The sequence below is a fragment of the Myxine glutinosa genome, chromosome 14 (genome assembly GCF_964187855.1).
Source record: "Myxine glutinosa chromosome 14, kmMyxGlut1.1, whole genome shotgun sequence".
NCBI classification, from domain to species: domain Eukaryota; kingdom Metazoa; phylum Chordata; class Myxini; order Myxiniformes; family Myxinidae; genus Myxine; species Myxine glutinosa.
In genome coordinates this window covers 64,301,560-64,325,984 of record NC_136274.1, presented here as the reverse complement: position 1 = coordinate 64,325,984, position 24,425 = coordinate 64,301,560, and the positions used below count along the sequence as shown (strand labels likewise).

Here is a 24,425-nt window from a genome sequence, read left to right as displayed (position 1 = left end):
GGGGCCTTCCTTATGAATATTTAGTGACATTGCCATGGAAAACTCGTCGGTACAGCTTTGTTATTTCGGTCTCTGATTAAAAATTAATAGAATGTAAGCGTCTGGTGATCGTGGGGGAGGAGACATCGATTTATTACGTGCACATCGGGAAGGAGGTACGGGAGGAGGGAATTTCGTCATATTTGCATACGTAATAAATAGATGACCTCCGAAAGGTAGACCACGATGAGAACCAGCATTTTGAAGTGACGTGACGCTGCTTTATAATCATTTTGTACATGCATTGGTTCGCAAAGTTTTTTTGTTTTTTTTTAAATATAAAAGTTCATTCGAAAAATGTGTAAACGTGCTGTGACGTCAGAGGGCGCAGTTGTCGGTGGTGAAGAGGTGTCAGTTTCTGCACAGGATAATGAGGTTCGTTATATATATAATATATATAGCAGCGAAAGTGATCGTTAATGAGGACAATTACCACCTCGTCTCGGGACGAACATACAAGTACAAGGTAACCAGGTGGTGATCACCTCACATTGACATTGCAAGGGAGGAGAAAGGAAATGAAGAGGAACAGAGAGACCTCTGAGGGTCTGGGAGGAGGAGGAGGAGGATGCAGGAAAGGGGAGGGGCAGTTCGGCACAAACCGTTGAAAGCCTCGTCTCCTGAAAAGTGAAAACTTCCAGCAATTACGACCACCCGGGCTGGTTGTTGGGTAATTACTCAGATGAACAGGTGACACCTTCGTTTTGGATTCGTGCCGATTCGAGATGAAGGAGAACTCGCTATACGGACAGGACGAGGATCCGACAGGCACTGGCAGCGTGAGACCTGCCACGAAGGTAAGGGTCGTGGATCCATCAGACGAATGTGCACATCATGACGTCATCACACATCATGACGTCATCACACATGGTGTAGTCCGTTCAGGCTGTATACCGCACCTCGGATGGTCGCGTCCGCAATGAAGGTCTCAGTCATTTGGGTGAAAGCCTGAAACGGGGCCACCTCGGCGGTTATAGACCACCTCCCATGTAATATACGTGTATGCAGTACCATGACCACCATGTTTCTTTTCAGGTCGCCGGACAATAACCAATGAGGTATAACTCGGCCAACCTTATGTACCGTCTGTACCTGCAGGGAAGTTTGCCCATGGGAGTCGATGAACATAAACAGGAGAGAATTTTGGAATGATCAGTTTACACTTTGGGTAAACGAACTTTCGGGCCACCCTGTGTTATCGCATCGTCATCCGAGGCAGAGCCATCGGCCTGATCGACAAAACTTTGCTTCCCACGGCAGTCAGCATACCTTTGTCAAGTTAAAGTTGATAAAACCCATTGATCAGCAATACTGCTTAGTCAAACCCGCAAATAAATATCAGCCTTGGGAGAAGAGATCAAGCCAACTTTTCCTCTCTACTGGCACTCACTTGTTGACCTTGCAGTTCACCTATCTGTTTTCCTAATGGAAATGTTTTTTGGACACACAGACGGATGTGTGCGGATCTATTGGCGACTGTAAACGACATTTGGCAAAGTGCCGGAGGGGTCCGGGTAGTGAAGGGGGGGACGTAGCGGGGGAAGAGAGGGTAAGAAGGGTCGCTGCATAATGGAATCCTCTAGGGCCTCCTTTATTTTTATTTTTTTAGTTTCTTGTAGTCATGGAAGAGCGCACACACACACACACACACACACACACACACACACACACACACACACACACACACACACACACACACACACACACACACACACACACACACACACACACACGTGGATACTCCGAGACCAGGGAGAGCTCCGTTCCACCTTCTGAATCCCGAATATGAAGATGACAACCAACAACAATACACACACACAAACAATTTCGATGCAAACACGAAGACAACAATCCAGAAAAAGTATACCTAACCAACCTTGCAAAAAGTTTCCAAAAACAGGTGTGAATGGAAGATATCGCACATGGAACCGAAATAGCAACTAATCGAGTCCCCCAACTATTGCAAAAAAGAAAAATACAGTAGAAAGTGAAATATCAACAGATATACACCAGCAACGGTTAGAAGGATAAAAGAGCAGGAAGGTATAAAAAAAAAAGAAGAGTTGGAGAGATTGGACATATACAAGGAAGGCTCATTGGAATGGTGAAGAAGAGGTCAGCTCAACTGGGATGGAGAGCCACCTTTAGAGGCCATTTTTCCCCGCAGAGCAGGGGTTGGCCTTTTTCAGGCAACGTGGTCCCCTTTTTGAAGCAACGTTTTCTGGCCAGATGCCCTTCCTGCCGCCAACCCTGTTGGTCATCACTTGCGACACACAGGGAATTACCAGTGAACTGGTACTCGATTTGCTTGACCTCAGAAGGATGACAAGCTGAGTCAACCCCCCCTGGCGTTAATTCATCGATCGACCGGGATTCGAGCCCAGGATCTTAGGATCCCAAGCCGGCGCCCTAACCGCTAAGCCAACACCAGGCTCAACTGGGATGGAGAATGAATCATAATAATAAATGCCCAAGACTAGGGACACCACACGGATGGCTTCCAGAACACAAGAAAACAGAAAAGGTAGAAACAGCACGAGCCACCTCCTCTCTGGATGTAAAAAAAAGCTCATGTCAGAACAGCGGTACACACAAAGGCACAAGAAAGTAAGTAGAGTAATCCACTGGGACATCTGCAAAAACTTAAATATCCCAGTCCCAGAAAACTCATGGAAATATAGACTCCCGGTTTTGCCGGCGAGGTTACGTTTTTTCGAAGCTGTCCACGCTCTCCATGCTATCAAAGTTAAGTAATTGTTCCCGTTTGTATTTTTATCAAAACTGTATTTTATTTTACGATGTGTAAAATGTACCTACTTTAAGATGTACCTACTTAAGATGTACCTACTTTGGAAGATTCTCGGTGTAAATCATTCATACCTGTATAAAATCGTCGGTTTTTCGTGCCGCGTTTTTTGCGGCCTGGTACTTTAAGTTTCCTACCTTGAGGCTCTGTTTTCTCTCAGCGGTCGATTGTGGTCCATTTACCTTTGTGTTCTCAGTTTTTCCCAGTCTTTTCACCCCATACTTCCTTGTTTAAAATCTTAACTCCCAAAAAATAAAAAATTTTCTTTCTTTGTTCTTGTTCGTTCATTCGTTCTTCGACCACGTGTTTCACCCCCATTTCCCCAGATAGTTTTCACAGTTTCGTTTTAAAATGTTTAAACTTTCCCCTGAAGTGCTGTATTCTGTCGTATATTATAACACATTTTTCTTCTTCTTCTTTAAAATGTTGCTTTCAATTTGCTCACCAAATCTCTTCATTTCAAATAAAATTCCATCTCTTACAATTCTTGATTCCTACATTCCCTAAACTCACATGAATTCCACCCCTCCTCCAACGTTTGCAAACGGATCTCTGACTCGAAAATCACAAGAAACTCATTTTGCAATCAATGTTCGTTTCCCATTGAACAAATATGAACCAAAAGCGATGATTGAAACCAAGGAAGTAACGCTCACGTACGACCCAATGATCCCATCGAGCGTGAACATAGAAAACAAAGCACTGCGACCGGATATAGTAATTTGGTACGAAAAAGAAAAGACGGCATTGCTAATTGAGGTATCGGTACACCGATTTTGGCCTAAACAATGCAGAAATCATGAAAATGACCAGATATCAAGACCTCAAAAAATGAAGTAAAAAGATCCTGAAAGCAGAAAATTCTGGAATTGTGCCAGTCATAATTGGAGCAACGGGAATGATGAAGAAGAACATTACTGAGATCTTAAAAAACATCCCTGGAAATATTACTACAAATGAAGTTCTAAGGAAGCCGTCCGGGGGCCAGTAATGATCCAGAAAAGAGTCCTCGGGAACAAAACTTTGAGAACAAGAAAGCTCCACAGCTTGGCCCATGAATCGTGATCCGTTATTGAAACCAAGGGGGATACTTCGAAAGCCGGGAGGACTCCGTTCCATCTTTGAAACCCGCATATGGAGATAGCCAACGATACACACACACAAATATAAAGGCACACACACAGACAGAGACATCAGAGAACACAGGAGATAACCTTGCCTTGGAGGAATTAACTGAACCTGAAACACACTGGTGGAGGCAGTTTTCCCCGTAGTCACCTGTTAGCTTTTAGGGAGAAATCTCTACCCTAATGGGGCCAACCCCACAGGTTTGTCCATGCTCTATCCTCTAAATGCTGAGTCTCAAGAGAGGAAGCAACAAGTATCATTTTAGGTTTTTGGTATGGCTCTGCCAACGTCAGAATGGAGCCACAAACCTTCTGGATTCGGAGTATGTGCTTCAACTACAACACCACACTACACTATACAAGTTAAAGACAAACGCGTCCTTTGCAGAGTAAACCACTCAGCATAGGTTCACCATGTCCACTCAACATATCCCCATTTTTAATACATTACTCTCATGAGACACAGAAATTGATACCGAACTACATAAACATGGTGAAGAAGGATACAGGCCTGGAGACAGAGGTACTGCACCCAGCAATGCTTGATCGAGAGCACTGCACTAGAAGTTGAGGATCGATGTCATCTGACTTCGTCCTGAGAGCCAACTTAAGAAGATACTGAAGTTTACCCTCTTCCTAACAAATATGGTTGTGAAGCCCTTTGTATCACTTTCACTTTTTTCACAATAATATATCAAAAATCAATGAAAACCATAGGAATATCCAAGAAATAACAACTGGGCAAAATCTCAAACCTTTCAGTTCAATGATGTTCCAGTTGTATTGCAATAACATCATAATTGAGGAGAGTGTCGACTTTCGCCTGCTCACACTTCTGGGATAATGGTGGCTTTGGGCTAATATACGATTCCCAACTTTGGGTGCGTGTTTGCCTTGGCGCATCGATAATAGAAAGCCACAGGTCCAGCCCTTTCCTTCTGAACGGGAGTTCCTTCTCTTCCGAGTCGAACAGTCATTGACTTCCGAGCTGCCGGTGAGAAATGTACCCTTGATGCCTGATGTTATAATTATGACCCAACTTGTGTGATTTTGTTTCATCGATAACCAGTTAGATTGCGCGGATGAGCATTGCGCGGATGGATGGTCATTTTGAATGCGCTGGAATCTTGAACCGCAAAGTGGTTAATGGCGTTACATATGACGGTGATTAAAAAATAATTGTTACTGTAACATGCCCTGGCAACTTTAGTCTTAAGGTGTTTTGGTTTTTTTGTTGCCTCGCCTGCTGCCGGAGGGATGGGAAAGGCCATCGTAATCGGTTTGGTTGTTATTGAGTGTGTGTCTCCACGGGCAGATCTACTTTAATGTAGATAGGTCATTTTCAGATCTACTGAAATCTATATACCCTGGCTCTGTCTCGTGCTCTGTCTCATGCTCATGTCAAATGTCGCTCTGTCTCATATTCTCTTTTCTTTTTGTCGATCATTCCTTGTAGTTAAAGGCGAAGGACTTGCTGCAGAGGAGACGCTCTGCTCCTTGTGGGATCAGCATTGATGTGCACTTGCTCAGGTGAATTAAAGATTTATTTTTCAATTAACAAAGACAACGGCCCTGAAGGAGAAGCGTGTGAGGCTGCATTTTCAGCATCATTTAATTTTTTCTGCCTTGAGCCGTTGCTTGTGTTGTATGTACAAGTGATAGAGATACATAGACATTAACGGAGTTGTGTTCAAGCCAGAATTTTAATGCTGGCTTCAGTCTCGGTCTCTAGGATGTGTTGGTGGTATTCTTTTCTCCTCGTAATTGCTTGATTTAGACAACTCGTACATTGCCATCAATGTTGTCAGATTTGATTGACTTTTCAGATCAGATACAGACAGATACAGATACAGACAGAGACAGACAGAGAGAGACAGAGAGAGACAGACACAGACACAGACAGAGACAGACAGAGACAGACAGAGACAGACAAAGACAGACACAGACAGACACAGACACAGACACAGACACAGACAGAGACAGACAGAGACAGACAGAGACAGACAGAGACAGACAGAGACAGACAGACAGAGACAGACAGAGACAGACACAGACAGACACAGACACAGACACAGACAGAGACAGACAGAGACAGACAGAGACAGACAGAGACAGACAGAGACAGACAGACGCACACAGACGCACACAGACGCACACAGAGAGAAGGAGAAAACTATCATATGTTATTCAAGTCAATCACCGCTCAACATTTTAAGCATGAGTCTTAGACGCCCGTACGTCTTCAGGAATCAGCAAGAGCAAATTGTGAATTGCTTGGTACTAGACCGTGGCAACTCCTTGGAGTAGGCCGCACCTGTTTACCTCCACGTTGGTGTTTAAAATGGCGATTCCAGTGTGTAAACACTAAACCTCCATGGTCTCTGGCTGGTTTATGCACAGGTTGTGAAGCTCCAAGCCGGTGGGGATGTGGACAAATATCCATTGTGGGCAGGAATATGATGACGTCCTACCACGTCAATTTTAACAGGAAAACCATCACATTGTGTTGGTACTTGGAACTTTCTCACCGTTATTCCAAAAACCGACCGTTACTTTTCAAATTTTCAAGTGAAGCCGCTCGTGATTCTCTGAAGGCCATGGTTTACCAAGTGGGCGGCCAGTTGCATTTCCTGACTGTAATATGCACCGAGAGCGGAGCGATTCGTTACGCAGCGGCAATCGACCACCTTAAATGAATAGCGAGGTTGCACTTCCAAAAAGTAGTGACCACTCGCACCTTAATGTCCCCGACTCGAGACGCACGCGCGTGCATTCGGAGTGCGTTCATCGGCCCGGTGTGTGCACTGCTTGCCGACAGAGCCAAGCTTGCTGTTAGCTGATAAGGCTGTGGTTACGTTTGCGTACTTGGCCTTATCTCCTTTTCTGCACCGCCTCGAGCTGTGGCCGCAACACGCCAATAAACATTCTCTGTAAATGCCTCTTTGAATCGCGACGTCCCTCGAGATTTTTTTTCTCTGTGGACGGGAATTAAAAGTCCTCGTGGTTTACGGTTTTCATGAGACCAGGATTCAAAAGACTGTTGATGATTAAAAGTAAATCCTCAAAATCATTAATAGTCAGGGCCCTTAGGGATATTTTGGTTCAAATTCTTCCAAAAGCATCAAATTTGGCGCAGATGTTGCCCATGCCATACTCTTTCGATTTTTGACGGGCGCCAAGGGCGGTATGATCCGGGGACAATACCGGTCCGTCCCGCCATGTCACCTGACCTATGACGTCATAATTCGGATATGCATCCAATCACATGGCGTACTATAAGTGGTCAAAGTTCAAAATGAATCGATCGAAAAACGAAGGCAGGGATCCATTTTTAAGGTTTTCATAAAATCCGATATGGCCGCCAGGTCACATGACCTATGACGTCATATTTATGACATGTATACAATCATGTATACATGAACCCGGATCATGATCGCACAAAAATTAAACACAAGGATATGGCATACAGTTCATAAAACATCAAAATCCGTACCTTTGTAATTAGACTGATGAACTGCATATGCCTGAAAATTAGGAAATAGACATGTAAATATTTCCTCTAATTGTCAAAAATAAGGTCAGAGTTCGATTACCCAACCCAGAAACATAAAATGGTGAACCTCGCGTAAATCTTGACAAAAAACTCAAAAACCGACATGTTTGACTCAAAAATGACCTTTAAGATGACCTTGAGGGTTGACCTTGACCTCGAATCATCAAAATAACATCATAATTGGATTCCTCGACCTCGAAAACCCCTGAAAAGTGGTATCGTACATGATTCCAACCCTTTTGGTTATTCAACTGATTTTCATCTAATCCGGGTGGCGGCCATTTAGTATTTCGCCAATATGGGGCCCCCGGGGGGGGGGGGGGGGGGGCGCCCGTCTTGTCGCCCGTCAAAAATCGAAAGAGTATGGCATGGGCAACATCTGGGCCAAATTTGATGCTTTTGGAAGAATTTGAACCAAACGGCCCCAAAATATCCCTGAGGGCCCTGACTATACTCATAATGTATTATAACTCGCTTTATTGCCTGAAATATAGTACAATGGATTTTAGGCTATACTGTTCATTTCTACATTGTAGTAAAACAATGGCTGTGGTTTATTCCTTTTCCTTCTGATAATTTTTCTTCCTTTGACCCTGCTCTCCCTCTACATCACTTCCACCCCTCTCCAGGGACGCGATCAGACCCTCCAGGTACAGCCTGTTCAATCAACTACCTTTATTTCACACTGAGGATCTTTTAGGCCCGGAATCTCGGATTCAAGCGTCGACCCGTCACGCGTGCGCAAAGGGCGGCGCGCAAGTATGCTCGGGAGCACGTGTGGGCGAAAGCGATGACCGTCCACGGACTTTGGAATCTTTCCACTATGACGTGCACTTGATTACAGGACCTCGGATCCAAAGGCGTTCGATTGTGATCCGTGGAAACTCGCTCTTCTTTGCCAAGAGCAAGTGAGTTCCCCTTTCACCGACAGATGCCCCTGAACACAGTACTTCCAAAATCTTTCGCTTTGGCTTTTGGCTTTTGTTTTTGAAAAAAAAATTTGGGGGGGGGGGTGGGGAATTTATGGCTTTTGTTTTTGGGGAAAAAAATTTGGGGGAGGGGGAATATTTTTTTTTGCTTTTGTTTTTGGGGGAAAAGAATTTGGGGGGGGGGGGGATTTTTTTTTGCCTTGTTTTTGGGGGGAAATTTTTTTGGGGGGGGGGGTTTGCCTTGTTTTTGGGGAAAAAACTTTGGGGGGGGGGGGAATATTTTTTTTGGCTTTTGTTTTTGGGGGAAAAGAATTTGGGGTGGGGGGGAATTTTTTTAGCCTTTTGTTTAAAAATATATATTTTTTTGGGGGGGGAAATATTTTTTGGGCTTTTGCTTTTGAAAAAAAAAATTTGGGGGGGGGGGGGATTTTCCCCCCGCTTGTTTTTGGGGGGAAAAAATTGGGGGGGGGGGGGATTTTTTTGCCTTTTGTTTTTGAAAAAAAAAAAAATTGGGGGGGGGGGAATATTTTTTTGGGCTTTTCCAAAATCACTGTACGTTTCCTTCGCCAATCTCCTGTTATGACAAGTACTTTGGCATACCGATAGCTCTTTGTCCCATTGCACGTATTGCTCTAGGCCTCTCCGCACTCAGCGATTTGTCGTACAGCCTTTAAAAAAAAAAAAAGATTGTTTGATTGCCTTGCCAACACTGTACGCAGAGGTTATTGAAAACGAAGAGGTGATTTATAACCACAGCACTTGACATGCTTCACCCAGCGGGCCTTTTGAGGGACTGCTCTGTCCGTGACATTTATATTCTCATGAATGAAAATAACTTTCCACCAAAGGCCAATGCTTTATTTTTACATGAAACACTCGGTTCTCTTCGATGCCAGTCTTTCTTTCAATTTCATTAACTTCTCCTATCATTTTACAGTTTGTTCTCCTCGAGAAGTTTTGCTTTGTGAAGTCACATCCACTTTATTACCGGCATCAGATAAAGAAATTGTTTTTCCAGAGATAATTATCAAGGTGGAAAACTTTCGCAAATTTTTATCATCCGTGTGAAATCCTTGATCGAAGCTCGTCCCCCCCCCCCCCCCCCCCCCCCCCCCCACCCCCCCCTACCTCACTCCCTCCACCACAGGCTGGACAGTGCCTCTCGGGTGAAAGCTCGCGTGAGGCTACAAGAAGCGTGGATTTCCTCATGTGTGGACGAGGTTTGTGAGCTGAGCATACCTTCCGACCAGGCCTTCGTGCTGGGATGGCCCATCAGCAATCACGTTCTGCTGTTCAGGCAAGATGCCGTGATCGATGGGATCTTGGGTTCAGCCTCGACCTTGGGTTTATGATTGGCACGGTTTGAGGGACGGTCATGTTTCTTCTTCTTCTTCTTCTTCTTCTTTTTTTTTCTGCCGAGGTTGTGATTAATCATTATACAGCGAGGCAGACAATCTATGTTTCATCTCCTGGATACGGCCTTTCAGTCTGTCGTATCTCAGATTGATCTTAAGTGTATCTATTTTTGTTCTCTGAGGCAATTTTACTTTCCTCTCTCAGTGCCATTTCAAAACTCAGAAACCTATTTTCATGAAATCCTGTTTGCATTCACCTATCACCCTTTTCATAACAACCCTTACCCTCTTGTGCGTAAGCTGTCCTCTGTTGTCAAGCTCTTCCATGAGTCACAACAGACTCTCGTATCTCTAAAGCTGGTGCCTTCTGTCTGAAACTAAATGTTTCTCTTCCTTGATTTTGTCTTCCTGTTTTGCAATAGAAGTTCTATAATTTTTTATTTTCTTTATTAATTTATGAGATGTGGGTGGAGCTTTGTATGTATTGGCAGGATTTGGTGGACATCCTTGTACTTGCTCTGGGAAGATTGTAATGGAAGGAGACTGTGACTTTTTCTTTAAACCACTCCAGTCCCTGTCGTTCCTGTTTGGGATGGCAATGCATGAAGTTGACATAATGAGCTGTAGTTTTATTTATTTATTTACTTTCAATGGAACGATACTCATCCTTAATTAGTGCACAATGATGGTTTATTACAACGTTAATTTGCAGGAATCTAATTTCATGAACAGCATGATTCACGATACAACTCTCCCTGTGTGTCGTGCTGGACCGAATGTGAACAGTCTGATTTGCTCAGGGGAGAAAACCCACAACAGGAAATTAAGATATATCCTGCCATATGGACTTTTATATCCTAAGCATGCATCCGTTGGAAAGTGTGTTAAGCCGGCTATCCCTTCCAACCTTTGCATAGGGTTGTTGAAGATTTTCCTTGTCACCTTTTCTTTTGCACTGACCTCAAACTCATGGTGGACCTTGTACAGATTCACTTCCAGGTTCCACATCCGTCAAACTAACATATCCGCCCAAACCAACACATCAGCCGAACTAACACCTACGCCAAACCAATGCATGCGCCAAACTAACACCCTCCGCCAAACCAACGCATGCGCCAAATCAACACATCCGCCAAACCAACACATCCGCCAAACCACACATCCGCCAAACCACACATCCGCCAAACCAACACATCCGCCAAACCAACACATCCGCCAAACCAACACATCCGCCAAACCAACACATCCGCCAAACCAACACATCCGCCAAACCAACACATCCGCCAAACCAACACATCCGCCAAACCAACACATCCGCCAAACCAACACATCCGCCAAACCAACACATCCGCCAAACCAACACATCGCCAAACCAACACATCCGCCAAACCAACACATCCGCCAAAGCAACTAGGGTTGAGGAGCACTAGGGTGAGGAAAATTATAAATAGCATTACAACCAAATGAGCTTTCTGAGTCACTTCCAGGTTCCACACCTGGCAGGATTTGGGTCGACAAATAACTAACGTTCTTGTACTGTGCCAGCAGGGGCGCTGCAATATGGAAGCATGCCATCCTTCAGAGCCATTTAGAAGTCAGCTAAATGTAGAAATGTGCACCAAGCAGCGGGGTATTGATTTCTCTTCTTCATAAGTCTTCATAATTCTCATAATTCATAATCCTCCCACCTGTCCACCCAGTTTTCCTCTGCATTTCTCTCCCTTCATATTTTTTCCCTGTCCCCTGCCATCCAAATCCGCTTCTCAGTTTTCATCTATCTATAATTCCAGTAATCTCTGTACGTTTGTACGTTTGTACGTTTGTACGTCTGTACGTCTGTACGTTTGTCTGTGACCGCTGTTTCTCGACAACTACCGGTCCGATATACTTGAAACTTGCCAGGTATATTGCTGGGGACCCGAGGATGTGCCTTTTCAAGGTTTGAAATTAATCGGACAAGTACTTACCGAGCTATGGCGATTTAGCCGTTCGCCGTTCGCTTTGCCGTTGCGAATGGACCAAACCATTCATGTAAATAGAGGGGGTGGGGGGGGGTTCTGTGGTCGTTCGCTTTGGCTTTGCGAATGGACCAAACCATTCATGTAAATAGAGGGGGGGGTTCTGTGGTCGTTCGCTTTGGCTTTGCGAATGGACCAAACCATTCATGTAAATAGAGGGGGGGGTTCTGTGGTCGTTGCGAATGGACCAAACCATTCACATCGAATCATCGAATCCACATCGAATGGACCAAACCGTTCGCTTTGGACCAAACCATTGCATGTAAATAGAGGGGGGGTTCTGTGGTCGTTGCGAATGGACCAAAACCATTTCATGTAAATAGAGGGGGGGGGGGGATATAATTTTAGATATATATATAGTACGGAGCATTGGCAAGGAACGGGCACCCACGTACGGGCAATGCCCTAGTATTATCAATTACACCACTTACAAAATATTAAATGATCCACCAGCTGGCTATGTTTATTCCATCGTGGTCATTAAAGCTCTGAAGGAGTGGGCATTTGGTTGGTCACATGTTCATGGAGACCTTGCTGATAAAATTAATCAATTATGTGAGTCCGTAAAAAGGGCACAGATTTTACTTGTAAGTTAGTGAACAGATTTGTACATTACGGGTTTTTAAAGAATGCGACAATTGAATGTTGTGATGCAGTTGTCATGGGCTGTATAAGAGAAACAAGACCGGAAGTCTAACAGCGGTGTAGCTGGGCTTGTAAAATATTATAAACCACAAACCCATATGATTAGCTTTTTAAACAGTCGCTAATGCTGTTTATAACATTAAACAAAGAAATTTGGAGGAATCCCGACATCTGTGAGGTAAGTTTTACTTGCAGAACTGAGCGAAGATCTAATGTAATCTATATACCCCACAAGTGTTGGATAAATAACACGACTCTTCCTGCTGCTAAAGTGTCGTTTTTCTTAGCGGCCTTTTAAAACCCACCAATTAAGTTTTTGTTTAGAAAACCACCAATAAAACCCACTTTTCCTGCTGTTTAACATGAAACTGAAAGGTAGGAAGCCTGGGATGTGCTCATTTACCAAGCTGCTAGCTAGCGCTTGCCAAGCCAGCTGTTCCTTAACGGTTTTGAATGGAGTGCTTGCTCGAATGCTTAAACCACTTGGCGATCTCTCCACAAGAAACTTGGTAAATGAACACACACCTAATGTTCTTGAGACTCGACCATTGATCGACTGTAATCTATATACCCCAGAGAGGAATGACCCTTCCTGCCGCTCCCATAGTGAGCGGGTGAACGAGTAAATAAAAATGTCGGTCGGTGGAGTCAGCCGTTGAAATGACATCACAGACGTAATGACGTAGTGTGACGGACGTACACAAAAGTGCCGCTACTTTAATATACTGAAACGCAAAAGAAACTTACCACCTTTGAAACCTTTAAATATCAACAATAACACCGTGTAGTAAATGTGTGAACTTATTTGTGGACAATAGTGTCCTCACTGTCAGACAAAACGGTCACAGATGGTCACTTGAACCTTCAATGGTCACTTCATAGCACAGCTGTTGAACAGCCGTTTTGACTGTCAGTGATTAGCCAAGGGGTACGGGATGATTTTAATGAGCTGCACGTGATGTCTTGATATTGGCTTTAAAAAGGCCAGTGCAAAATGGGCATTTCAATCAACATGCCATGATTGTCAAGGGATCAACGGCAGCGTGCCCTGGGCATGCTGCAAGGCGGACTGAGCTACCGTGAGGTGGCACGTCGCCATGGCTGTTCACACCAGACGATATCGGCCCTGGTGGACAGAGACACCCTCCACAACTCTGCAGATGACAGACCTCGATCAGGGAGGCCAAGAGTCACCACTGCAAGGCAGGACAGGCAGATGGTCCGAAGTCACCTGCGGGATCGATTCCGTCCAGCATCCCGCACTGCGGCAGAAACCCCGGGGCGTGCAAACCCACGGATCTCCAATGATACTGCACGAAGACGACTGCATGACTATGGTCTGACTGCCAGAAGACCATACAGAGGCCCCGTGATGACGGCTGCCCATCGCCGCAACCGACAGAGATGGTGCCAGCAGCATCAGCGGTGGACCTTGGCGCAGTGGAACGAGGTCGCTTTCAGCGATGTCAAGGTTCTGTGTGGACAGTCCTGATGGGCGTGAGTGTGTCTGGAGAAGAACTGGCGAGCGATATGCCGATTGTTGCGTGCGTCAAGCCAACAGGTGGGGTGGCCCAAGTGTGATGGTGTGGGCCGCCATATCAGGCCATATCAACCACTGGTGGTTGTGGATGGGAATCTTAACGCCCAGCGGTATGTGGATAACATCCTGCGACCTCATCTGCTGCCATTCCTGCTAGACCACCCAGAACTGAGAACCTTTCAGCATGACAACGCTCGTCCCCATGCTGCTCGCTTTACCACTGCATTTCTCCAAGGCGAGAACATCAACACCATGCAGTGGCCTGCGCTCTCCCCTGACCTGAATCCCATAGAGCACCTGTGGGATGAGCTTGGGAGACGCGTAGTTGACAGGGCCAGGACACGGGCAGAGCTGCTTCAGACATTGAGGACTGAGTGGGACAGAATCCAGCAGCAATCCATCCAAAGACTGGTAGGCAGTAGATGCCGACGATGCACTGCCTGTATCCAAAACAATGGTGGCCACACACGCTATTGAAAGGGGACTGACATTGCACCCTGTGCTGTTCTGTACTGTAGAACAAACTGATGAGATGGTGTATCTGGGTCAAAAACTTGACATGTCATCAATAAAATGCCAATGTTTCAATTAGCAATTGTTGGTTTGTTTTATTCTGAACTGTTACAATTTAGGACTGTCCACACAGAACCTTGACTCATCGCTGAAAGCGACCTCGTTCCACTGCGCCAAGGTCCACCGCTGATGCTGCTGGCACCATATCTGTCGGTTGCGGCGATGGGCAGCCGTCATCACGGGGCCTCTGTATGGTCTTCTGGCAGTCGGACCATAGTCATGCAGTTGTCTTCGTGCAGTATCATCGGAGATCCGTGGGTTTGCACGCCCCGGAGTTTCTGCCGCAGTGCGGGATGCTGGACGGAATCGATCCCGCAGGTGACTTCGGGCCATCTGCCTGTCCTGCCTTGCAGTGGTGACTCTTGGCCTCCCTGATCAAGGTCTGTCATCTGCAGAGTTGTGGAGGGTGTCTCTGTCCACCAGGGCCGATATCGTCTGGTGTGAACAGCCAAGGCGATGTGCCACCTCATGCCCAGGGCACGCTGCCGTTGATCCCTTGACAATCGTGGCATGTTGATTGAAATGCCCATTTTGCACTGGCCTTTTTAAAGCCAATATCAAGCCATCACGTGCAGCTCATTAAAATAATCCCGTACCCCTTGGCTAATCACTGACAGTCAAAACGGCTGTTCAACAGCTGTGCTATGAAGTGACCATTGAAGGTTCAAGTGACCATCCGTGACCGTTTTGTCTGCCTGTGAGGACACTATTGTCCACAAATAAGTTCACACATTTACTACACGCAGTGTTATTGTTGATATTTAAAGGTTTCAAAGGTGGTAAGTTTCTTTTGCGTTTCAGTATATAGAGAAGATGATATATTTTAACCTCCAGTAACTTTGCAGTCACGACGAAGTGATTATTGTTAGGATTATATTTACTATAATATTAACGTTACGTTATCATTATTGTGAAAATGATATTACTAAAGAAAACCGAGGCTAATTCCTTACTTCCGCGATATTTGTACCGAACACCGCTTATCATTGATTCATGAACCATACACCGCTTCAATCTAGAAACTTTGCAATAATAACAAAGGGATTGCAGTGTTACGATCATATTTATTGTATTAATAGTATTAACGCTATTATCATTATTACGAAAACAATACGACTGTATTAAAAAACCTGGGCTAATTTGTCCGAAGCAGCCTGAAGGTGAGACATGAAGGTATGAAGCCTAAGGCCTATACGTAGTGTCGTTGAAAGATCTGTAACGTCTAGGCATTTTATATTTGATGATCATTTCAACACCCGGTTTGTTTGTGTTTCACACTGAATGAAAAAGGTAAAGGTAGAGCATTGCAATTGTGATATATGACAGGTTCTACGATATGTTCGGCCTGAAAGATATTGGAATCAAAATGCCAGTGTGGAGTCAGCCGTTGTATGCCGTAATGACATCAGACGTAATCACATCACCCTGTCATGTGACCAGATCCTCAGCTCTGATTGGTATACGTTTGAGGGGACATACATACATACATACATACATACATACATACATACATACGGATGGACAAACACTGTTCTAGACTGTTTGGGCTACGCCGCAAAAAGTCTCTCCATCTCTCCATCTCTCCATCTCTCCATCTCTCTCTCTCTCCCTCTCTCTCTCTCTCTCTATCTCCATCTCCATCTCTTTTCCTCCATCTCTTTTCCTCCATATTTCTCTCTCTCTCTCTCTCTCTCTCTCTCTCTCTCTCTCTCTCTCTCTCTCTCTCTCTCTCTCTCTCTCTCTCTCTCTCTCTCTCTCTCTCTCTCTCTCTCTCTTTCTCTCTTTCTCTTTCTCTCTCTGTCGCCACCTATCGGCTGTCGGTGCGCTGGGTGCGGTGTCATGGCGTCTGTTCGTGTCTTGGCATTGTAGCTCCGTGCTCGTGGTTTGTATCTTTACCCTCCCCTTACCTTTTCTCACCTTTGTTCCGTCTTTTGTGTGTCACCCTTCCACGTTATCATCCCTTCCACCCCTCTTGAGAGTGAGAAAGTGAGAGAGCACACGTGGTGAGACCGGTAAAGGTTCCCCCTTAGGGCGGTTCCCTCTTCGGGTTTTTTTTCGCCTCGTGTTACAAATCATAATACTTTTTCCGTTTCTTTTTTCGTAAATATTTTTATTTTTCGTTTGTTTACTGGAGCTTTTTGGCTTCATTAACCCTTTATACATTTATCCTTTGTTTAAACATGCAAACGATGGCGGATAGCTCTCGTTACACGTCTCTTGAAGCGCTAACCCGGAAGCATGGTGTTAGTTTGCTCACCTCCGTCGGGAATCGATGTGGAGGCCATTGTCCTTGCGGTCGGAGAGTTAATCGGTTTGGATAATGTAAAAGCGGCTTCTCGCATGAATAAACGCGTGGTAATCTTTGTTTCCACGGTGCCCATGGTTGCTCAAATAGTCGAGCACGGGCTCTTCTTTGCTCCCGACGTGTTTGTTCAGGTATGTCCACTCGACACGCCGGCAGTTCGGATTTCTCTCTCTAACGCTCCTCCGTTCCTTAAGAACAAAGACCTGGTTACTGAACTAAACAAACTTGGTTCTGTCGTCTCTTCAGTTACAATGGTTCCTGTACGAGGAAAAAATAACCGTTTAAAACACGTCATGTCCTTTCGTCGTTTTGTTTATACTAGGGCGTGCCCGCACGTACGTGCTTGCCCGTACGTGCGTGCAAAAAAACATGCGTGCAAACAACAACAACAAAAAAAAACTTTGAAACCACGTGGCAGTAACGACCACAGAACCCCCCCCCCCCCTCTATTTACATGAAATGGTTTGGTCCATTCGCAAAGCCAAAGAGAACCCCCCCCCCCCCCCCTCTATTTACATGAAATGGTTTGGTCCATTCGCAAAGCCAAAGCGAACGGCTTGCGAGTACGGTGACCATACCTTGGGAACCACTTGTCCGATTAATATGAAACCTTGAAAAGGCACATCCTCAGGTCCCCAGCAATATATCTGGCAAGTTTCAATTAGATCGGACCCGTGGTTGTCGAGAAACAGCGGTCACAGACAAACACACACACACACACACAGACACACACACATACACACAGAGATTACTGGAATTATAGATAGATGATTTTACTGCGTGGTGTAACCTCTTTAAATGCGGTATTGCCTTTCAAGGTCGAAGGTCACACTTATCGGGTCTTTGTCTCCACAGAGTCTCTAGTTTGTTTTGAGCGTGGTCAATATGGTCATTTAAAGGACTCGTGCCCGAAAAAGTCCACAGATAGAGTCACTAGCCTGAATGGTGATGAACAGCAGGGCTATACTGAGATCGTTGTCGATGATGTAAACAATATGGGTGGTGCTGATGCAGACCCCATTGTAGACAAACAGAGAACCAGGAAAAGAACCCTCCCACCTTCTAGCGACCTCAACGAGCCTGATAATAAGGTCTTGGCCGGTCCTCCAACTTTCGCTCAAGTGGTTAGTGAAGGTTATGGTGGAGCGCGACCTCCTCCTCAGCAGTTTCCTCCAGTTGAGGAAATTCCTCAACCTCCCCCGCCTTCAGAATACTCTGAGGGTAATGTGATACATGCTGAAAATGTATGTGTTGGCCAGACAGCACCTGAGTCTCTCCAGTGTTCTGAGGGTAAACCTCCATGTGAGGTTGAGCCTCCATGTGTGTCCCCTGCTGAAGCTTGTGTTGATTGTGCCACCCCTCCCTCTGTGGGGAGTGGTGAGTGTGTTGGAACTAGTGATCTGTCTGTGGAATCCTCCATTGAGGCAGCTGAGCCTTGTCAAGCTCATGGTCAGCAGGGTGATAGTGCTGAAGTCTCAGATTTTCGTGTCGATGAGCCCGTTGCCTCGGCAATGGACTCTCAATGCAATGATTGTGACTCTGATGGGGGTTCTTCCGTTGCCTCACTGAGTGATGGTGAGGCCGACTTCTCATCGGAGCATGTCTCTGGAGGCTCTGTCCCTCCTGCTGAAATCGTGGATTTCCTACAAAAAACTTACCGTAAAAAGCGCGTGAAAATCTGCGATTTCTTCGTTGATACTCACGCCTTCATTAGTGGGGCTCAGGAAGTTGTACAACAATCTGCGGCCCTTCATATTTCTGATCAATCACTGAAAAGACTGAAGAGGTACCTTGTCACAGCAAGGAAACAATTAAACCTGTAATGGCTGTGTTGCTGCCTATGTTTCTATGAACATAGCAAGCTTGAACATTAATGGTGGGCGCAGTCAGCTGCGTCGGTCCCAAACTGTGCAATTAGCCAGGAGGGAAAAGATTGATGTACTTTTATTGCAAGAAACTCGTGCCACTGCAGACTGCATGGCTGATTGGCAGCAACAGCTGATTGGCACTTGGGTTTTTAGTAATACAGATTCTGTGAGTGCGGGTATTGCTTTTTTTGTCAGTTCACGTTTGTCTGTCTCCCCCCCCCCCCCCATCTTTAAGGAAATCGTACCAGGCTATCTAGCCTCTGTAGAGCTTGCATACAATCAGCAACGATTTATGTTTGTTAACGTCTATGCTCCAAGCGATAGCACAGATAGAGGAACTTTTTTTAATCAGTCCTTTAATTTCCTGAGACACCTCTCTTCTGATACGTTGTTGTGCTTAGGGGGTGACTTTAACTGTACTGTAAACCCAACTTTAGATAGGAACAGTGCAGAGCCACATCCAGCTTCAAGTAGGCCTCTTTCCAGTATAATTTCGCGGCATGACCTCAACGATGTATGGCGGCAACAACACCCAAACCTGCAGCAATTTAGCTGGTGTCGGGTTTTACTAAATCATCTTTCACTTGCTCGTCTTGATAAATTTTATATTCCTAACTCTGCTGTCAACCTTGTGACATATACGGCTATTGTCCCTTCAGGCTTCTCTGATCATTCTTTGGTAAAACTGTGCTTTTCTTTTCCTCGTTTCAAACGCCGCACCCTGTATTGGTCCTTTAACACCTCACTTCTGAGCGATCCTTTCTTTAAATCATCCTTTGTGGTTTTTTGGGACAAGGTTGTGGATTTCCAACATCGTTTCCTAAATCTCTGTCAGTGGTGGGACTATGCTAAAGCGCAGATCCGTGTTTTCTGTCAGCAATACAAAACCAATTGCTCTCAAAGTAAACAATTATGTATTGATGCCTTGAAACAAGAAATTCTACGATTGCAGGAAGGTGCTGAGGTCCTCAGTGATGAAAGACGGTGTCAACTCCTCTTTGAAAAACAAACTCTGCTTAAGGAATTAATTCAAGAAAATGGTATTGGTGCCTTAGTCAGGCTGAGAGTGAATGGTTTACTGTCGTCAGACACATGTTGTAAAGATTTCTTTAAGTTTGAGAAGACGACGAAGGCGAGCCAGCAAATGCTTAGTCTTCGGGCTAGTGATGGGCATATTCTTAGTGATAATACGGAGATTGTTCATTTTGTTCGGTCTTATTTTGAGAATGTGTTTTCCTTTAAGCCCAATGATGTGCCTGCAATGCAGAATATTACGACCCATTTACCGCAGATAGATGAGCATCAACGGCATGTCTTGGATGAGAACATTACTCTCGGTGAACTTAAAACTGCGCTCGATGGCCTTGCTGATCATAAGGCTCCTGGTTTTGATGGGCTACCAGCTGAATTTTATAAAAGCTTTTGGGACATGCTTGGTCCTGCTTTGCACTCAGTGTTTTTATACAGTCTGCGTGAGGGATTGTTACCCCTTAGTTGTCGGCGTGCAGTTGTTTGCCTTATCCCTAAGAAAAACGACCTGCAATTGATACAGAACTGGCGTCCAATCTCTCTTCTCTGCACAGATTACAAGATTTTTGCCAAAACGCTAGCTAACCATGTAAAGACTGTTCTAAGCACAGTTATACATCAGGATCAATCGTACTGTGTTATGCACAGATCTATGCACGATAACATTTTTTTGGTACGAGACCTGTGGGATGTGTGTGCATTTCAACAACAGCATGCCGGTCTCTTTTTTATTGACCAAGAAAAGGCTTTTGACTCTGTTAATCATGAGTATTTGTTTCACATTTTAAAGCAATTTGGTTTTGGGGCATCCTTTATTTCATATGTATCCTTATTGTATAATCACATTTTTAGCTTGATCAAAATCAATGATGGTCTCTGTTCACCTTTGCGGATTGGGAGGGGAATTCGGCAAGGCTGTCCCTTATCTGGAATATTGTACTCTCTTTGCATTGAGCCCCTTTTGATTCGTTTACGATCTTCTCTTATGGGATTTTCAGTGACTCCCTCAGAAAATCCCGTTATCATTTCGGCCTATGCTGATGATGTATGTGTTGCTGTTTGCAGCAGTAATGACATTGCTCTGCTATTTGAGTGCCTACGGGTTTACTCTCAAGCATGTACAACGCAAATTAATTGGTCGAAATGCAAAGCAGTTTGGGTCGGCGGTACGCCACCTTCTGCCCTTCCAATTCTCCCTATGAATTTGACATGGGAAAAAGAAGGTGTGAAATACCTCGGTGTTTACCTTGGAACCCCAGGCTTTGTCAAAAGGAATTTGGATGGTTTGCTCCACAAAATCAGCAACAAATTAAACAGATGGAGAGGAATTTTGTCGACCTTGTCTTTCCGAGGTCGTGCCCTGGTCATTAACAACCTGGTGGCCCCTCTCTTATGGCATAAAATGATTGCCTTGCAGCCACCTGCAACGTTGGTGTCGTCAATCCAAAAATGTTTACTTGACTTCTTTTGGGATGGCAAACACTGGCTAAAGCCAGAGACTATTTGCCTCCCACTGGCAGAAGGAGGTCATGGGCTTGTAGACATTCTTTGTCGGGTGATGGCCTTCCGAGTCTCCACAGCTCGTCGTTTTATATTTCTGGAGGCCTTGCCCTGGAAATCGACTGCAAACTGTATACTAAAACAAGCCGGCATGCTTGGGTACAATTGTGAACTCTTCTTCATGGAGCTGCAACATGTCGATGCTTCGCTGCTCCCTGACTTTTACCAAGATGTCTTGAACGTCTGGCGGTCCATTTCAATAACTCGCCAAATGGAGACATACAACAGTGAAAGGTTCCTCCGGGAACCCCTTTTCTACAATGCCCTCTTTCCTGCTATTCCTCGCTCACGTGCCTTTGTGCAACGTTTTGTGAGTGCTGGCGTGAAAACGACTCGGGACCTTCGTGACTGTAACAGGAACAGTTGGTTCTCCGCAGGACATCTTCAAGTAAGAACTGGCATCAGATCTTTGAGGAGCGTAGCCAAGGTCCTACAGGAAATCCTGTGTGTTTTTAGGCACCTGGGCCTGAGCTCAACCGCCAACATTGGTGACCACCATACACCACCACAGATCTGTGCTAGCTCTAGCCTGCCAGCTGATAGCGCCACAACATCTATCTTGCTATCCTCATCGCCACTTTCCAGCAAGGATCAAAAGAGACTGTATCGTTTGTGTATCTCAGTTCGGTTTCCCTCGTTACAGCCTCTTTCTTTTGGGGCTCGATGGAAAGAGAAACTGCCTTCTGGGTCTCCCTCCCATCCGCAATGGTCTGCAATGTATGTTTCACCGATTGTTAAAAGGACTGGTGATATTGCTTGGAGACTCACCCATATGGTGTTGCCCTCCAATGTTTTATTACATCGTTTTAATGAGGATAATTCAGTGGAATGCCCCTTTTGTATGATTTCTGAAGACCTTTTCCATGCTTACGTAGATTGTGCAAGACTCTTTCCCTTCTTTGGTTTTTTATCAACTTTTTTTAATCGTATGAACTTTTCTTTTTCTACACGTGTTTTTATCTTTGGAACACCACTTAGTTATAAAAAACGCTCTGAGACTGCTCTTGCTAATTTCTTAATTTCTATTGGAAAATTAGCAATCTACAAAACAAGAAAAGCAAAGCTCCTGGCAAATGCTGATATTTTATGTGATGTGGTAATTGTGTTTAAGGCTCTAGTCATGGCAAGGTTATGCTTGGAATTTTCTTTTTGCCAAATGAAAGATGATTTACAAACCTTTGTGGAAAAATGGTGTGCAAAGGGTGGGTTTTGTAAACTTGATCATGGTTTGTTAAGTTTTTTATTTTAGTGCTTGGTGTTTTTATTGTTGTTGTTTGGCTGCACATGTTTTGAATTGTGGTGACTTTATTATTTGCATGACTTGTATGGTTTTCTTACCTTTATAATAAAAGAGCTTCAAAAGTCAAAGTCTCTCTCTCTCTCCATCTCTCTCCATCTCTCTCCATCTCTCTCCACCTGTCTCCACCTGTCTCCACCTGTCTCCCTCTCTCTCCACCTGTCTCTCTCTCTCTCCACCTGTCTCTCTCTCTCTCCACCTGTCTCTCTCTCTCTCTCCACCTGTCTCTCTCTCTCTCTCCACCTGTCTCTCTCTCTCTCTCCACCTGTCTCTCTCTCTCTCTCCACCTGTCTCTCTCTCTCTCCACCTGTCTCTAGCTCTATCTCACCCCCAAAGGTAGCTTCATTTCTGCCAGAGCACACCCATATAAAGGTTACCTTAGGTGGTTTACCTTCACTTTCACAGCAGTAGTTTGGGTAGGAATTTGGAATTTAGCCCTAGTGCCAGTAATATAACTTGCCTACTCTACGCAAAAGACACAGAGGGATCTTTAACCTCCAACTACAAATGCAATCAGACTGGTCCCCGAGCGTAATGTCCATCTGAGAGATGGCTCACCTTATGATGCAACAACGCCTGCATGAAAAACACCAACGCAACAGTTTATCGTCCGGCCTGGAATCAAACTCAGGCTAGACAGCTCAAAGGTAAGTATGCTCTGTACCATCGCATCAGATGCATAAGAGGCTAAGGGAACTTAAACTATATGAAGGCAAATGTTCCAATCACATTTTAAATCGAATTGCCTTATTCTTTGATTTATCCCAGTGTTATTGTGGATTATGTGTTTAACAAGAAAGGGCACTGAACAGCACAAAGAATAGTTAAGCCAATTTTTCCATATATGACCAGCACCTTTGGAATACTGTATTTTATTTTCCAAAGCTATCAACCTGTTTTCAGTGGCATGAACTAGAGTGCTTGAAGGCCATCTGCTTCCTCCGATAATATGCGTGTACAAAGCAATACCATCCATTCCTCTAACATATCTTTTGATGAAGTGATTCCGGTGGCCTTTTCCGGGTTTTTTTTCTCACATTTTCCATGATTTCAGAAGGGATTTTGAATTATGTTCTTCCTGCCACCCCCATTTCCCTCCCTTAGCTGTGCTGAGCACAGAAACACCTGCCTGACCATCTTGAAGAGGTATGCTCGTATAGTCTCACCTCTCATAAGACGTTATAAAACATTATTTATACTTTTCATCTCTGGCTTTTTTCCACCCCCTCTTCCTTACCCCCTTCCTGTCACGCACACCCAAACCCTGCTCCTGACATTTTGACTTCATGTTTGTCCCCGGCCACTTTGGCTGCCACGGCCTTCATTCAGCGGCTCTTATAACGGACGCATTATGAACCAAACTCGACTGTAAAATGTCACGCTGAAATCACGTGCACCTTTTGTCTTTCTCTTTTTGCCATTTGTGCTTTTGGAAGTTCCTTCCTGTTCATGTACAGTGCCCCCATAATGCTTTAACCTCACGTTCCTGGAAAGATAACTGTCCTCGTCGCTTTTCGATCACCGGTATTAATCACACGGGGCCTTTACAGGTATGCGTGAGTGTGTAAAGATTTCTCGGAAAACGGGAATGATTTGAGGAAAACATTTAGTCAGGTTCACGATGTTTTTTCGTTCAAAATTATGGAGATGAGCAAAACTATACATTTTTGGAATGTTCAGAGCATGAGGAATCCAAAAATTAATGTTTACATTTGCGTAGACACCTTTGCGAAAATGACACTCAGGACAGTGATGAAGATCTGTAAAAGCATATTCCTGAA

General features: G+C 44.8%; 1 protein-coding gene across 1 annotated transcript in view; it reads left to right on the top strand.

The window, feature by feature from the left end:
- The first annotated feature begins 655 nt into the window (after positions 1-655).
- The window catches only part of LOC137439856 (rho GTPase-activating protein 20), a 143,286-nt gene continuing 119,516 nt past the window's right edge, over positions 656-24,425 (top strand). Inside the window, exons 1-5 of the mRNA XM_068136019.2 lie at positions 656-836; positions 5,429-5,502; positions 8,155-8,433; positions 9,602-9,751; positions 23,749-23,790. Coding sequence (XP_067992120.2) covers positions 765-836; positions 5,429-5,502; positions 8,155-8,433; positions 9,602-9,751; positions 23,749-23,790 — 617 coding nt within the window. The 5' untranslated portion in view covers positions 656-764. The remainder of the gene's footprint in view (positions 837-5,428; positions 5,503-8,154; positions 8,434-9,601; positions 9,752-23,748; positions 23,791-24,425) is intronic.